Source organism: Aptenodytes patagonicus, chromosome Z, assembly GCF_965638725.1.
Source record: "Aptenodytes patagonicus chromosome Z, bAptPat1.pri.cur, whole genome shotgun sequence".
NCBI lineage: Eukaryota > Metazoa > Chordata > Aves > Sphenisciformes > Spheniscidae > Aptenodytes > Aptenodytes patagonicus.
In genome coordinates, this window is record NC_134982.1 from 3,306,686 (window position 1) to 3,321,074 (window position 14,389).

The following is a 14,389-nucleotide window of genomic DNA, read 5'->3' on the forward strand; positions in this document are numbered from 1 at the left end:
TACTTTGCACAAAAATAAGGTCTTAATTATGCGCTGGTACTACAACAGCATCTGAACAGAGGCAAGCACATTCTCAGTAGTTAAAAGGACTGGTGCACAGCTCTCCTGAAGCAGTAGGGCTCATTACCTTCCTCCTCCCCTACAGTCAGTAGGTGGGCAGCTGCCATTTGCCTCTTACAAAGAGATCGACACATGGGACCGGACAGTCTCGCTGCCGACACCGACTGGGGAGCAAGGAGCAGCTGCCAACACCATCACCTGCCATCTGCACCATGTTCTGCCCTAGGTACAGGGAGGACGGAGTACCTCCTTCTTTGTAAGGTCATATGCAGAGATTTCAGGATCAGCCAGACACAGGACGGATTATTTTTAAGGCAAGCAAAGGACAACTTGAAGTTAAGTGGCATAGTGCTTATTCCCACCCCTCCCCTGAACAACCCCACGCACTTGACCTGTGCTGGTCTCGTCTTCCCACAGCCCATAGTGCTATCGGACCCACGGTAACTCCTACGCTAGACGCTAACTTGTTCTTGGCAGCTCTGTCACCAACAGTCTGACGGGCAGTTAGCACGGTTATCTTCTCAACTCCACTGGCAGGCAGACCAGAAGATCATTGCTGAGGTCCAGATCTGTGAAGATCTCATCTGTAGTCCTGGTTAATGGGAGCAGGCAGGAAATGCAGCGTGTAACAGGCCAAGGTAAGGTTAAATGCACAAACCAGGCTCCTTGGGGAAAGGAGGACGTAGTTTTAGTTATTCTAGGTCTAGGACCACAGTCCATCAAATTGCTCCTCGGTTTCTTGCATCTGATCCAAGATGGTTTGTCCTGAAGAGCTAGTTGCTTTAAGTGCTACCAAGCCAGATTTTTGCCAGAGCATTTTTCCACCTGCGTGGTCTTCGTGCATCTAGGTTGCTCCGCTGTGAGTCTTTAGAGAAGTCTTCAGAGCAAATTTGAGACAGATCTGGGAAAAGCAGAGAGGGGGAAAAAAAAAAAAATCTAGTTAAATGTAGAAGTTAAGAGGAGTAATAAATAATTCCTAAGAAACACCGGGCCGCTAGGAACAGGTTTAGACAGCAAGGTTGGTATTTTATTCTGTCAAAGCAGCACTTTGCCCAGTAGCTCCTCAATGTGAGCCTGAAGCAGACATTATGCACCCAAGCAGACTGCAAACAGAAATTACAGGTCTTGACGCTGGGCTCTGGCTGTTCAGATCCGTTCAGGGCGGACAGATGTTTGCAGACTCAATCTCCACGTAGGGAACTATAATCTTCCAGTGACTTGGCAGGAATGGAGAGCCGAACAGCAAGTAATTGCTCACGATCTCTGGGAGGAAGGATCATTTCCTGGAAACCATACTGCTTTGGAGCTCCGATCGGCTCCTCTGCCTCGCGCAGAAGCTATACTCCACGAGTAAAGCAGGAAGGGCACATCTACCAGCAATTCTGTTTTATGGGGGTTACAGAGTAGCATTATCAAAACAGCCTTTTATTGTACCTGCAGGAATATTTGCTTGATCTTTCAAGACTTGTGGCAGAGCAACAAGTTTTTGCACAGGGGTTTCATTCACGGAATTGTTTGCTACTGTATGTAGCGCAGCTTTGCTGGTTTCCGCCAAACCTGGAACAGGACCAGCTCTCATTTCTGAGCTGAGCTCTGCTGCCCAAGAGGGTTGTGCAAAGCACGACTTCCACAGGGCTTTGCTAGCCCTAACAAGCACTTTGTCTCCGGATTAGAAGCGACAAAGCTCTAAGTTTACAAATTGAAATTTAAGAGAGGCCAAAAGGCTGGCCTTCATCTGAAGGAGACAATCGTTCAGTCAAATGAACAGGGATTCATTCAAAACATGACTAGAGGCAGTCCGAAGCGATCAAGCCGGGACCAGACTTACTGGAAGTCATGCTCTGAGGACTGATCCTAGGTGTCTGGGAAGTCCCCAGAGGTTAAGCAAGGCTGAGATGCTCTGGCAACAGCTGAGTTTGCACTCTGCTGAACCAGAAGAGATTAGCAGAGCCGGAGATGAAGCAGTAGGACTCGGTACTGTAACACCGTGGCAAGTCCTCAGCTCCGTCTTGCTCATGTAGTTGAGCCCAAACTTGATCAAGAGATTTCTTGGCATCTTAAGATCTTCTACCAGGCTGAAATGATCTCTGAGGCAATCCCCTGCACTCCCAGCTTTCCTCTGTTTCACAGGGCAGTTAATAGATGCCTCTAATTAGCTCTCCACTATTGCAAGGATCTTGGGTATTGGTAGCACCTCATTTCTAGCATCTACCACGACAGCAAGCAGACAGGTTCTTTAGGCCCAGGGGTCACGTTATACCAATCTGGTAGTAAGCACGTAAAGGTACGAGATGACGAACCACGATCAGAAGTGAGGATAATATCACCTAGTTGGTGATAGTCAAGGCGTACAGGAAAATTAAGTCTAATAGCTGGGAATCTTGAGCTAGAATTTATTAACTTTTTTGAAAGAAAAAGAGGTTCCGGGAGTCTGAACAAAAAAAAAACCTGGCTCCGCTCATCCCAGCACAGCCACATGCATCAGACAGGATTTCTCTTGGCTGATTTTCCCTACCTTTTTTGCCATTCCTCTGTGCACTTCACAAACCAGAGCTCTTTACCAGGAGATATACTGGTCAGCTGGGAATCCTCCACGCAGAAAGCAAACCTAGGAGGAGGAATCAGAAGTCAAGAGAAGGTACCTGTTGTCTCCATGATTAACAAGTAACGTGTAATACGGATTGCAGCTAATTCTAGGACAAGTTGTTTGATCTGACATCCTTCCTGTGGAGCATCTTGATACACCATTAGCCCGTTGAATGGCTGTTTTGTTTCCTACTTTAATATTTTATTCGGGGAATCTTTGCTTCTACTCCCCCTGTTTCATAGATTGTAGAAACTAGGATGCAGAATACCTTACGGATGATAGGAGATGCTTATTTAAAGCTCTGAAAAATGTGGGAAGATTGTCAATATCAACTGCTGTTCTTTGACAGAGCTGGGTTACCTTCAGAACAACATTAACACGAGATTTGGGAGGACAGTGCTACATGCTTGGCAGCTTTACTTCTTGTTGGTTGCCCGGGTAGCTTTCCAACTACAGAGATGGTGGAAGGAGCAATATAGTGCTTGAGGGAGCTGGTGTTTCCATGTTACCGGTTGCAGTTTTACGTCTAGCTTGTTGTGCCAAATCAGCACGTTATGTGTGTAAATAATAGCCATGTCCACCTATGTCTCAGTATTTTTGGTGCTGTCAGTACTTTCACCCTTCAGGTATGATCTAAACCATCCTGAAGCGGGCTAATTTAGTCCCCAAGGGCGGGCAAGACAGCGTCACAGTATCTAAATAAAGCAAAAGAATATCTCGGATCTGATCTGCAGTGACTAGTTTTGCTTAAAGCCTAGTTTGCAACCTCATGCTGGCACGTAACCCACTCTCCTGCACCATGAGGGAGCATTACCTGGTGCTAAAAGATCATCACTAAAGATGAAAGACAGTTCAGGATACCAGCTAAGTTCAAACCCCCAACTTTTCTTGCTAGATTCTGAATATTTCTCCTTTTGATTGAAGTTTCAAGTCAGCTCATGTGCAGTCTAACACAACTATTACCTCTGTTGCGTTTCCCCAGATTTCACACGTATACGTCTGATATGCAGTTCCTGGGAAGACTTTGCAGGCCGATACCAGTAGCTCTTCAGCTCTTTCCACAGATCGTACCATGACTGAGATGTTCCCTCCCAGGTGAGCTTTATTTTTAAAAGTTCACCCATGTCTTCTTCAGTATAGACCAGGAAAGTGTTAGTAGCATTTAGGCCAATTTGATCAAGCCTGAAAGACAAGCAGAGACTCAACATCTCTTCCTTATGGAAGCATGCCAGATGCTCGTTCATTCCATGCAAGAAGTTAAACAGAGCCCTTTGCAGCTTATCAAGTGCTCCACGTTCAACTGTCACCAGCTAATTACTGATTACGCTACAGAAAGTGAGCTTGGATAGCTGGTTCGATACGACCCATCGTGTATTCGGCTCAGCCATCCTTCCATAGCTTAAAGGTGAACTTCATGCCTTGTGTTTCTTCTGGGAGAGGCTAAAGGAGGTCAACAATGCCTCCAGAGATATGGGTGCTTTCAGACTATATCCAAATGGTAGAGGGGAAAAGCAAAACAAAGGACTTCAACAATGAGCCATGAAGGCTAATATATAGAGGACTGGGCATATCAAATTGCTTTCTCAGCAATAAATTACAATTAAGTTACCGGATGAAAAGTTTGTTGAATGGTGATGAAGTGAGGCTGCTAGGCTCAGGTGCAATGCTAGTGTTACCAGAGGAAAAAGAGTAACGCCACCTTGTCTAGTCCCAGCGGCCTTCTTACCCAAGCAAGCTCAACAGGCCAGCTTACTTACATTTCTAAAGAGAGGGGTTCAGAGTCTCCATTGGTGCCATGAAGGGTGACGGAGAAAGTGGGATCAGCCTCTCCCAAGCTTTTGTAGCTGAAGACATGCATTTTCATCTGATAATGGTAGACTGGAGAGAAACAAGGAGAGCATAGATGGAACCAAGTTTGTTGAGAGGCAACGTTGCTCAGCATCGCTCTTTGTGAAATAGTGTTGGCTGGCAAAGGCTAGACCCTATATTTATTGAGACATCATTGATCGCTTTTTCCTGCCCTTACTCGCTACAAAGTTGGTATTTACACAACAGCAGGTCCACCCTGGGGAGGGCTCCCCAAACCTTACACTGCTCTAAGGCTGGGGTGGTCTTGCAAGTATGACGTGTAAGCTGTAGTCCTGCTCAAAAGGCAGCGTCCTTCTGGCCAGAGCCTTGTTGATTTTACATGGAGGAAGGAAGGAAGGAAGGAGCACAGTAATGCCACAGAACAGCAATGCAGCCAGGTAACAGCGAAAGACTGATGCCTGGTGCTGCGCTGCTTTGAGGTGATGCTACTCTTCCACCTTTACACCTTTCAACATTGACTTTGGGAGTCTGCTCTTAAAGATGAGATTATGCTCTTTTTAAGAGGGAAAACGTACCTTTGAACGGCATGTCAGCTCTTGTTTTTAAGTACATCTTGCTGTTTCTTTTGTTCTGTGTTTTCCTGGCGTTGTAGCCGATGCCGTTGCAGCGGTTCTTCCGGCAGCTCAGGCAGATGCCCTTCTTGAAGCGACTGGAATCGGTACATTGAAACGCGAAGCTTTGTTTATCTTGGTTCACAAGGGAGTCCACGAAGAGGTGCACAGACCGCTCGTGTTCGCATTTAACAACTTCGCCAATTGCTAGAGAAGCAGAGTTGCAAGGGATACATTTTGCTTAAGCATTTGTCACTCCAGCAGCTGATAAGATAGAGCGAGCTATACTTTTTTGTAGCCCAACGTGAGTTGAGCATGGCCAAACTTGAGCATTTTTCAAACACTAGCAATTCAGGAGGTTACTGCAAGACACTTGAAGAGGAGTTGTCATTTAGCGTCTACCATGAAAAGAGATTTAGAGAGGATTCTAGACCTAGCATAAGAAGGCCATAGTTTATGATCAGGTGTTAGTGAGACCATGCTACTTCAGAATTAAAAGCAGGACTAGTTTCTAGCAACTATCTCGAGCGGTACAGCCAGTTTAGAAGGAAAAAAAAATAGTTTTCTCTGCTCTTGTAAATCAGATCATCCCCCAGCATCAACCCACGTCTATTTGTGAGGAGTCTACGCTGACCAGAGGCAAAATAAGTAATGAGAACTTACTCCCATAAGCAATTGCTCCCAAGACATCACTTAATCCACAGCCAGGCTGGAAGTCTCCCCCATTGGGGTAGATGTCAACGTGGCCTACAGGCATCTGGATCCCAATGCTAACGCCTAGTGTTTCCCTTGTGTAGGTGTGAAGGACATCCACAAAGTTAGCATCATCGGGGGAGAGGCGCTTGCTAGGGTCCACCCCTTCAAACATAGGGCCAGCCGGATCCAAGCCTGGTGTTAGAGACAGTACGCAAGATGCCAGGTAAGAAACTGGGTTATTTCATACAGAATATAGCCAGGAGCCTGCTGCTAGCAGCCCTCCTAACCAGGTGCTACGCAGACAGTCCCTGCCTCATTGCAGATACTGTCCCCCAAGATCTCTTCACCGTGGGCTCGCTGAGGGAACAAATGAAGATGTCCCATACCACTTTTGGTGCAATACAACCCAGTAGTGGCACCAGTCTCCTCTATTTACAGCGATGGCTTCAGATTGCCTGTTGGAAGCAGCAGAGTCTTTGCTAGGTCGCAGCGAAGAGATGCTTCAAGAGGCAGCAGATGAGCAAACACCAGAAGAGGTCTAGCACCCCACAGAGACTGTTGGTAGCCAAAGCTGCCTTGGCTACACTTAGTCTATTTTCAGACTGGATGTATGGAGGAACTAATACAAGTTTAAGCAGCAGCCAGGTAATTCCTGCATCTGAGATCCCATGATGGGTTTGGGACTTTCTGTTAACCTCTGAGCCTCACCCACAACCTGAAGCTATGCTCCTGAGCCATTCCCCAACTTGACTGTTAGGTGATTTTCCTGCTTAACTAAATACAGATACTTATTGCCAGGCTCTGAGGAATTCTCACTGCCAGTGTCACATTTAAACACTTAACGCAACCCCTTGTACCATGCCTTAAGTTCTCACGTGTTGAAGTCAGTTTTCCTCTGGAGTCAGAAGCGCTCTCTTCAAGATACTTTCGGAATGAGGGGTTGGGGTTATTTTGGGGGGGGTTTTTTGTTTGTTTGGGGGTTTTTTGACCAAACATCCCATGGGACAAACTGCACCCAATAGCTCTCACTTCCATTAGTTTATGAGCTATAATTACAAAAACAGTATCACTCAGAGGCTTAGGGTTTGGATAGCAAGAGCTTGAGCTGGACTTGTTTTGAACCCACATTTAACTTCAAATATACTCAAGATCAGGTTGTCCTCTGAAAGGTTTTTCATTGACGACCCCCCCCTACATTTGGGGTTCAAAATTAAGATACTTTCTCATGTCAAGAGACCCACACTCCCCACTGCCGCCACAGGTAGGAAACTTGCCATTTCTGACTAAGCAAGCCCAAAACAACATCACAGCAACACAGGAAATGAGCCTCTTCGGGGAAACTCGCTGCCGCTAAGGAAAGGTAAGAGACTGCTTAAGAAGCCACTTGCCTGTAATTCTGCCTATTGTCCCATGGACGTGGTTACCAGCAAAGCCAGCAACGTGGGCGCCCAGGCTGTACCCGATCAGGTGGACATTCTCGAGCTGGAAGAGCGGGTTCTCCTGCAAGGAAAAAAAGATATGATAATTTGCCCCCCCTGTCTTTCAGGGCATCTGGCACCGCGTCTATCTGCAGGACTCTAAAGTCCAATTCTAAGAATATATTGGAAGGAGGGGCAGATAAACATGCTTTGTTCTTTATCTCATCAAGACACCTAGAAGTTGAATGGTTTGGATGGCGCTTGTGGTGTGCCCTCAACCACAGTACCCAGCTTCCAGCCCCAATTCTGATATTCCTTGTTTAAGCAGCATCTGGAGCAGCCTTTCCCCAGGGAGCTGCCAGCAGACCTCGGTACTGGCCATGGACTCAAGTGCCAGGTGTAGCACCGTGGGCCTTCTCCTTCTCCTTTTCCACTCTCTCGCCGAGCCAACGCCGACTTTGAATGCCCAACTCCCGAGTTCACGTCGCTCAGACAGGACTCCTAAACTTGAAGTCTACTTCAACATCGCTGATCCGAGCACGCTGCAAAGCAGCATCTCCCAGGAAAGCACGGTAGCACTTGCTCGCGCAAGGGCTGAGCACAGCACCTTAGCTATGAGCCATCGCCCCACCGAGCCCTGGGGTTTGGATTACACCAGAGCCTTCTCCACTCATGAGCACTGGAACTGGTGTATACTCTGTTCCCTTGTGCAACAGTCCCTCACGGAGCGTTACAACAGAGACCGTTCTTAACTCGCGTTACCTGTAACCAGTCAAGCAGCCTCGCTATGCTTTTTCCAACAATCTGCGTGTTGTTCACAGCATCGGTATAGAGCTGGTGGGCAAGCGAAAGCCAGTTCACCACGACCACGTTGGCATCCTTCTCCCTCTCCCGAAGAGCGGATACCAAGCTGCCCAGCCAGGTTTCGAACATGCCGCTCATCTAGAAAGAGATTCAGGTGGTAGTTTCCAGCTCACAGGACCCAGATTATATATTCGCAGTTAAGTTACTTGTATATCATTTACATATTCTGCTCCAGCTGTATGCTCCTCTGCAAGCCCCACTACGTCTCCGCACTGCGCTAGTGGCGTGAGAAAAACAGGTTTTGAGAGACTCTGGATGCAATTAGCCACCTTGCCTGTTAAGGCAGGAGGGAGAGGCGTTTGTTACATGCCACCTCACTGCTCTTTTTCTCAAGAGTTTCAGAAATTCTGCCGGATTGCAAAATTATTTTCCAGTCCTGGCACCGCTGTTTGCATAAGCCCTGGTAGAGCTGATAAGTCCCCCGGTGCCACGCACTCAGCCACATCAAATGCAGAAGAAAGCTTGATAAAGTCTATCTGCCCTCTCTTTCCTTACCAAGGAGGGCGCGCAGCAGATGTCGAGACTGTGGACGTGCAGCTAAGATTACAGAAGTCCTACACGTGCATCAAGCCGAGTGCCACCTTCATAGCGGTCAGTTGGTCGGATTTTAGGGAAAATCTCAAGGCCGCTTTGCCACATTCACGTTACACAGACACGAGGCGATCTTGGGCAGTCGTGAATGAGCTGGGCGATTTCACCGAGTTCGTAAGTATGACCCGCATCACTTTGCTCCGGAGACCTCGGCTGCAGCTACTGAGAGGCCACAGCGCTCAAAACGGGAAAAGTTGTCCCAAATCCCACGTATTCTAGGGACTGTCACGCGCAGACCGTTTACAGGGCAGTTTGCTCTCCCTCAGCGGGCAGACTGAACGCTAAGCATCGCCCAGAGCCACGCGGGGACCCTCCGTACTTACCGTCCAGCCGTGAATGATGAAGAAGGTTTTGGCTGTCGCGTTGAACTCGCAGTCCTCCAAGCGCTTGTGCTGGCCGACGGCGAGCGCGCAACCGTCCTCTTCGGCGTCCGGCGAGGACCGGAGGTTGAACTTCACCTGCGGCTTCGGTGCCGGCGCAGGCTCCCGCCTGTCCTCCGGCGGCTCGGCGACGGCGGCATCTGCGAAGGCGGGGACCGGGGAGGAGGAAGGGTCAGCGAAGCGGCTCTGAGCCCGCCGCTGGGCTTCAGCCTCACCTGGCGGAGGTGAACCTGCTCCGTGCGCCCCGCAGGGAGGAGCGGAGCAGCCGGGCGCTGCCCCGCCGCGGCTCCCCCTCCACCCGCCCCGTCCCGTCCCGCGTGGGGCCGCGCTCACCCACCTCCTGCCGGCAGCGCAGCCTCCGCCACCCGCGGAGCGCCTCCCGCCGCGATGCAACAGGTCACGCCGGTGCACAGCAGGAGGACGAGCCTCCTCATGGCTCGGAAGGAAGGAGAGAGGGAGGGAGGGACGGACGGACAGAAGGGCGGACGGACGGCGGGGCTCCGCGGGCGCGGGCGGCGGGGCGCTTTAAGGGGCCGCGCGGGGCGGCGCTCGTGGCCCGATGGGGCCGGCCCTGGCGGCGCCGGCCCGCAGCGCCGCTCCCATTGGTCACGCCCTCCCTGACGTCGCGGAGGGCTTGAATGGAAGGGCCACGCGCCGGCGGGGGCGGGGCGCGGAGCTCACGCGTGGGGGTGCTGGGGCGGGGGGGGGGGGGGGGCGCGCCCCACGGGAGCGCTCCGCGCGGGGAGCCCCGCGGTGGGCTGCGGGGGTGTCGGGGCGGGCGAGCCCGCCGGGGTGACCCGCGGGTGGGTCCCCCAGCGCTACGTGCCCGAGGGGGCAGCGGGGACGGGCGGGCCCCGCGGAGGCGCGTTCCCCGGGTGGGCAAAGCGGCGGGTGGGCTGGCAGGGCTCCCCCGCCGACCCGGGCACCGGCGCGGGTCTGCGGTTTTCAGCCCCAGCTCCGTGCCCGCTCGGGATGCGCTGGACCTCGTGGGCACAAGGCGCTCCCCGAAGGGCATCGCCGGGCTCCTGCAGCCACGCCGGCGGTATCGTGGGGAGTTTTGAACCCTCCGTTGTGAAAAGCTGACCGTTTATGCCTACTTTTTATCGCCTGTATTTTTACCAGTTACTGGTCCGTAAGGGGATATTTCGTTTTGTTCTGCCGCTGTCTCGCCGCGGGCGGTGTAAGGAGAAGAGGCGATGCTCTGGGACACGTGGCTTTCCTGGTCTCTTTTTCTTCCCCTTTCCTCGGCCCCGTGGCTCCTTCCCTTCCCCTCCAAACTCGCAGCAGAAAGCAAGGAGGAGGCACCAGGGTCTGCGGTGCGGGGGAGAAGGCAGCAGGAAGGTGCAGGCAAATGATGGGCAGAGATGAGGAGGGAAAGATGGAGGCCTAAAACCAGTCAACAGTGAGGGAAATAATTGAAAACCAGGCACGGGCTTTGCTTTAGCCCTCACTAGAATCATAGAACCATTGAGGTTGGAAAAGACCTCTAAGATCATCGAGTCCAACCGTCAACCCAACACCACCATGCCCACTAAACCATGTCCCTAAGCGCCTCATCTACTCGTCTTTTAAATACCTCCAGGGATGGGGACTCCACCACTTCCCTGGGCAGCCTGTGCCAATGTTCAACCACTCTTTCAGTAAAGACATTTTTCCTCAGTGTCCACTATGTCCACTAGTAGATATCGATGGAGAGAATTAATCTGACTTTCCAGCAGTGCTTTCCCGGAGTGCCGAGTTTGTACCCCACGCCCCCACGAGCCTTGCTCAGCCCAGCCACCTCCTGCCTCCGTGTGGGTTGGCAGTTGGACTAGATGATCGTCGTAGGTCCCTTCCAACTGAACGATTCTATTCTTTCTAAAAGGTTTTCTCACAGCTCTCGCACGTGCAGCAGGTTGTGCCTGGGGACTGCTGCTCTCCTCTTGGGGATCGTTCCCCGAACCTCTTCATTTCTCACCCTGCAGAATGAATACACATTCTGGGATCTATTCAAGCACCCCCTGTTTCAGGAGGCTGGAGGTGATGCTAACTGCTTCTCCCCAGGGAGCGTGGGTTTAAGCGGAGTGTCCTGGGGACGCAGCCTCTCCCACAGCTGCGTGGTCCCTCTCGAGGAGCAGCATCCTGACAGCAGTGGCCTAAAAAAGAGAGGACAGAGGTTTCTCAGCTGCTGGCCCACGACTGGACTTACTCCTGCAGGAAATGAATCAGCTCAGCCTCATCACCAAACGCTTCATCATTTAAAAAAGATTCCTGGTGCCAACAAAACCCTGCCAGACCGTCGGCCACTGCAACATCTTCTCATTCTTTCTCCCGTGCCTTTGCATTCAGCTGTTGCCTCTTGCCATTGTAAAGCTGCGACGGGTGGGGATGTGTCGTCCTTTTGTCTGTGCAACGCCAGGCTCCGGGGGGGGGGGGGGGGGGGGGGGGTCCTGCTCTTCGCCTCTGGCTTCCAAGAGTGACAGTAGCAGTGAGAAGAGCTTAGCAACAGCAAGGAAGAAGTGCATCAAAATAATTCCTGGCTGCTTCGGCCAAAAGGTGACGATCGTCCGGGGAGATGCTCAGGAACTGTTGTGATGGGCATCGTATCAATGCTGAGAGCGGGGCTCTGCGCTGACCTCTCTGTAACCCTAATGGCCTGGCGGGAAGAAGGCTCCCACCCAGAGCTGCTTGGAAAATAACAGTTTGTTAAGCCCGATGATTTTAAGGAGACGTTCCTAGTTTTGATTAGTTTTTCACTGGGAAAGGTTTCATGGCTCCCAGACGGAATTTCTGGATATTGTGATAAGTAATAAATAATAAACCAGGGTAAATAATCCACCTTAAAAAAGCTGGAAGCTCAGTATATACAGCACTTCTAGGCTGTTGGAGGCTTTGTCCCAGCAGCTGGTGTGAGCGGGACAATGCCCGGGGAGATAGTGGCTGTTCTTGGACGCGTCTTTCTGGCTCTCTTATTCTCTCCATCCCCACTGTGATTTCCTAAAGACCTCCATTCGGTCCAAAAGCAGAACAGGAACGTTTTAGAAATCGTGAGTATTTTTACAGGGAGTACAAAAATGCCCCGCTCAGCTGTAGTCACAAGCTCTTTGCAGGTGGGTGCTGGGTGGCTGAGGCCAAGGCTGGTTTCTTCTTCAGCACCAAACATGGTGAGTCAGAGCAGAGCCATGAGACGTGGGGGTAGAAGGGACATGTGAGGAGTTAAGCTTCTTTCTTGGTAGCAAACAGCTAAAATCGGTACGATATGTAAATTAATATGCCAAAATATTTAAAGGTCTGGAGTCTGCTGGTGATCTCGGGGAAGGATTAGACAGGTTTTTCAGCAGCAGCATTTAATTTGAGAGGTTTCCATGTCCATGCATCCAGCAATGAGACCCTTTCAATGCCGTTTCCATATGAGCAGCACATCTCAGACCTGGGTTATGGTCAGCGTCTTCTGCAGGAGCTCGGCATCTCTGACAGAAACAGGCTGTCGCCGTCCTGCGCGAGGAAACTGAAGTCAGGAGCCTTTTGCAAAATAATTGTCTTTAATGCTTCTATTTCCCTGTCTTTAAAATTAGCATACCGACACCTCCTTTCCCTGCAGAAATCGCAGCAAGAAGTACGAATGAACCGCACCATCGAAGAGCTGAGCATTAAGGGAAACGGGAAAATCCTTCAGCATCGCACGACCTCTTAAAAGACCTGCAGAGGTAGAGCAACTCTAGTGCGAGCGGCTCTGGAGATCACAAGGAAAATAGACAGCAGCCTCACGCATGAACAGCGCTGCCAACATTGCATCCCACATTCTCCCAGGGATGACCCGCCACGGAAATAGCAGCAGAGAGAGTGTTTTGCTGCCCAGGACGGGGTACCACCGCCTCGGTGAGTGGCTGCAGGAGGGATTTGGCACAGTACTCCCGGGGCTAAGATTGCATCCCGTCGCATTCACATCGCTAGAAAAGCGTAAGCGGAGCACTTGGCTCGAGTGAGCCCTCCTGATGGGGAAAAATTGTGGCTCTTGGGTTCGTGGGGTGCTTGTTGCCGAAAGCAATGGCACAACAAGAGTCAAAGATGCTCCTATTAAGGATTGCTCATTTGCATGGGCCAAAGATTGATTTCATTGCTTTAGGTCAGATATTCAGTGTCGGGGAGTGATTATCGCTATTCTGCGGATTTTAAATTCCGCATTTAGAAACCTGAGAGTGTTTTACACGCCCTCCATTCTTCCTGCTTGGTTTTTCTCTCTTTTCATTCCTTTTCTCCAATGAAAGAAGGAGGAGGATTTGCAGGATAGGAGGAGGAGGAGGGGAGAGAGAGGAATTGTTATCTTTTTTTAAATTATAAAACAGTTTTTCTTTTCAATTATAGAACACAGCCCAGGCAGTAGAATTTAATGGGATTGGTATTAGTTTCCCTCTTGGCTCCTTCTGCCTAATTTGTTTCTGAGATGATGGGGGAGGTGGGGTAGAGACGGGGCTGGAGAACAAACCGAGAGAGGGAAGGGCTGCTTCCCCCAGGGTGCACCGAGCTGGGGCGAAGGCCCTGGGAGGACCCACATATTGGATGGGCGTGCAGAGCTGACTGCACCCCAAAGGGTCTGCAGTCCTGGAGAGGCAGCTCTGCGGTGAAATAACATCCCGGGTTAATCCTTGCATCACCCCGTGCCTGCTCAGCCCAGGACCTCTTGGTTTGTCATCATCCCATCACGCCACCAATTATTTTATACTTAGCGCTTACTGCAGAGGGGGGGAGATATTACTTCTGTGGCACAGTTTCTGCTCTGGATGTTTTTGTTCTGTGAGCATCAAACCAGGGTGAAAACAGGCCATGGTGTCTTTGTTTCGCAGCCAATCCTTACCCCACAAAGTCTCTCCTTCCCTCCTCAGCCTTTCAAATACAGCCCCTCTATGAACATGCTTTATAGGACCAATACTTCATAGCCCTCGATAGGTTTGCTTGCTTACAGAAGAGGCTAATCTCCATGAGGTTATGAAATCAGCTCACATGCTTCAGTGGCATTACCCACTATTGATATCCCCTTCGATCCCCGTTGAGCTCTCTTTGTTGGAGGTAACCCCCTCTCCTACTTCTTCTAAGCTGATTTCTTAGGCCACGTCATTCAAGTCCCACATCCCCATGGTATTTAGATGTAGTAAAAATGACTGGGGGGGAAATAAATGGCAGCCAGCAAGCCAACTAAACTGTCTTGACTATTAATGGTCCTGTTAGTTGCAAATTTACTTTACCACAAAGCCCCCAGCATGTAATCCTTAGATGAATGCCTTTGATTGTGAGGGAATATTTACAGCTGACCCTGCCAGCAGCCTGCAGACCTGCAATGGGCCTCCTGTCCCACATTAAATCCGCTGGCATCTGTTCCTAGGTTCTTATCAAGCA

General features: G+C 50.5%; 1 protein-coding gene across 1 annotated transcript; it reads right to left on the bottom strand.

Moving 5' to 3' along the window:
• Positions 1–279: 279 nt before the first annotated feature.
• On the bottom strand, positions 280–9,474 carry LOC143172910 (endothelial lipase-like). Its single transcript, XM_076362787.1, has 10 exons — positions 9,354–9,474; positions 8,960–9,156; positions 7,944–8,123; positions 7,152–7,263; positions 5,731–5,955; positions 5,032–5,274; positions 4,405–4,525; positions 3,611–3,829; positions 2,576–2,668; positions 280–961 (listed from the first exon to the last, which is right to left on the bottom strand). The coding sequence occupies exons 1-10, from the start codon at positions 9,448–9,450 to the stop codon at positions 940–942; spliced, it is 1,509 nt and encodes a 502-aa protein (XP_076218902.1). The 5' UTR covers positions 9,451–9,474; the 3' UTR covers positions 280–939.
• Between the last annotated feature and the right edge of the window lie 4,915 nt (positions 9,475–14,389).

Excerpts from the sequence above, each read along its gene's own strand:
- LOC143172910 (XM_076362787.1), bottom strand. The coding sequence starts at position 9,450 with ATGAGGAGGCTCGTCCTCCTGCTGTGCACCGGCGTGACCTGTTGCATC. Across the intron at positions 8,124-8,959 it reads TCATCATTCACGGCTGGACG|ATGAGCGGCATGTTCGAAAC; the intron begins GTAAGTACGGAG and ends ATCTCTTTCTAG. Across the intron at positions 962-2,575 it reads ACAGAGGAATGGCAAAAAAG|ATCTGTCTCAAATTTGCTCT; the intron begins GTAGGGAAAATC and ends TGCTTTTCCCAG.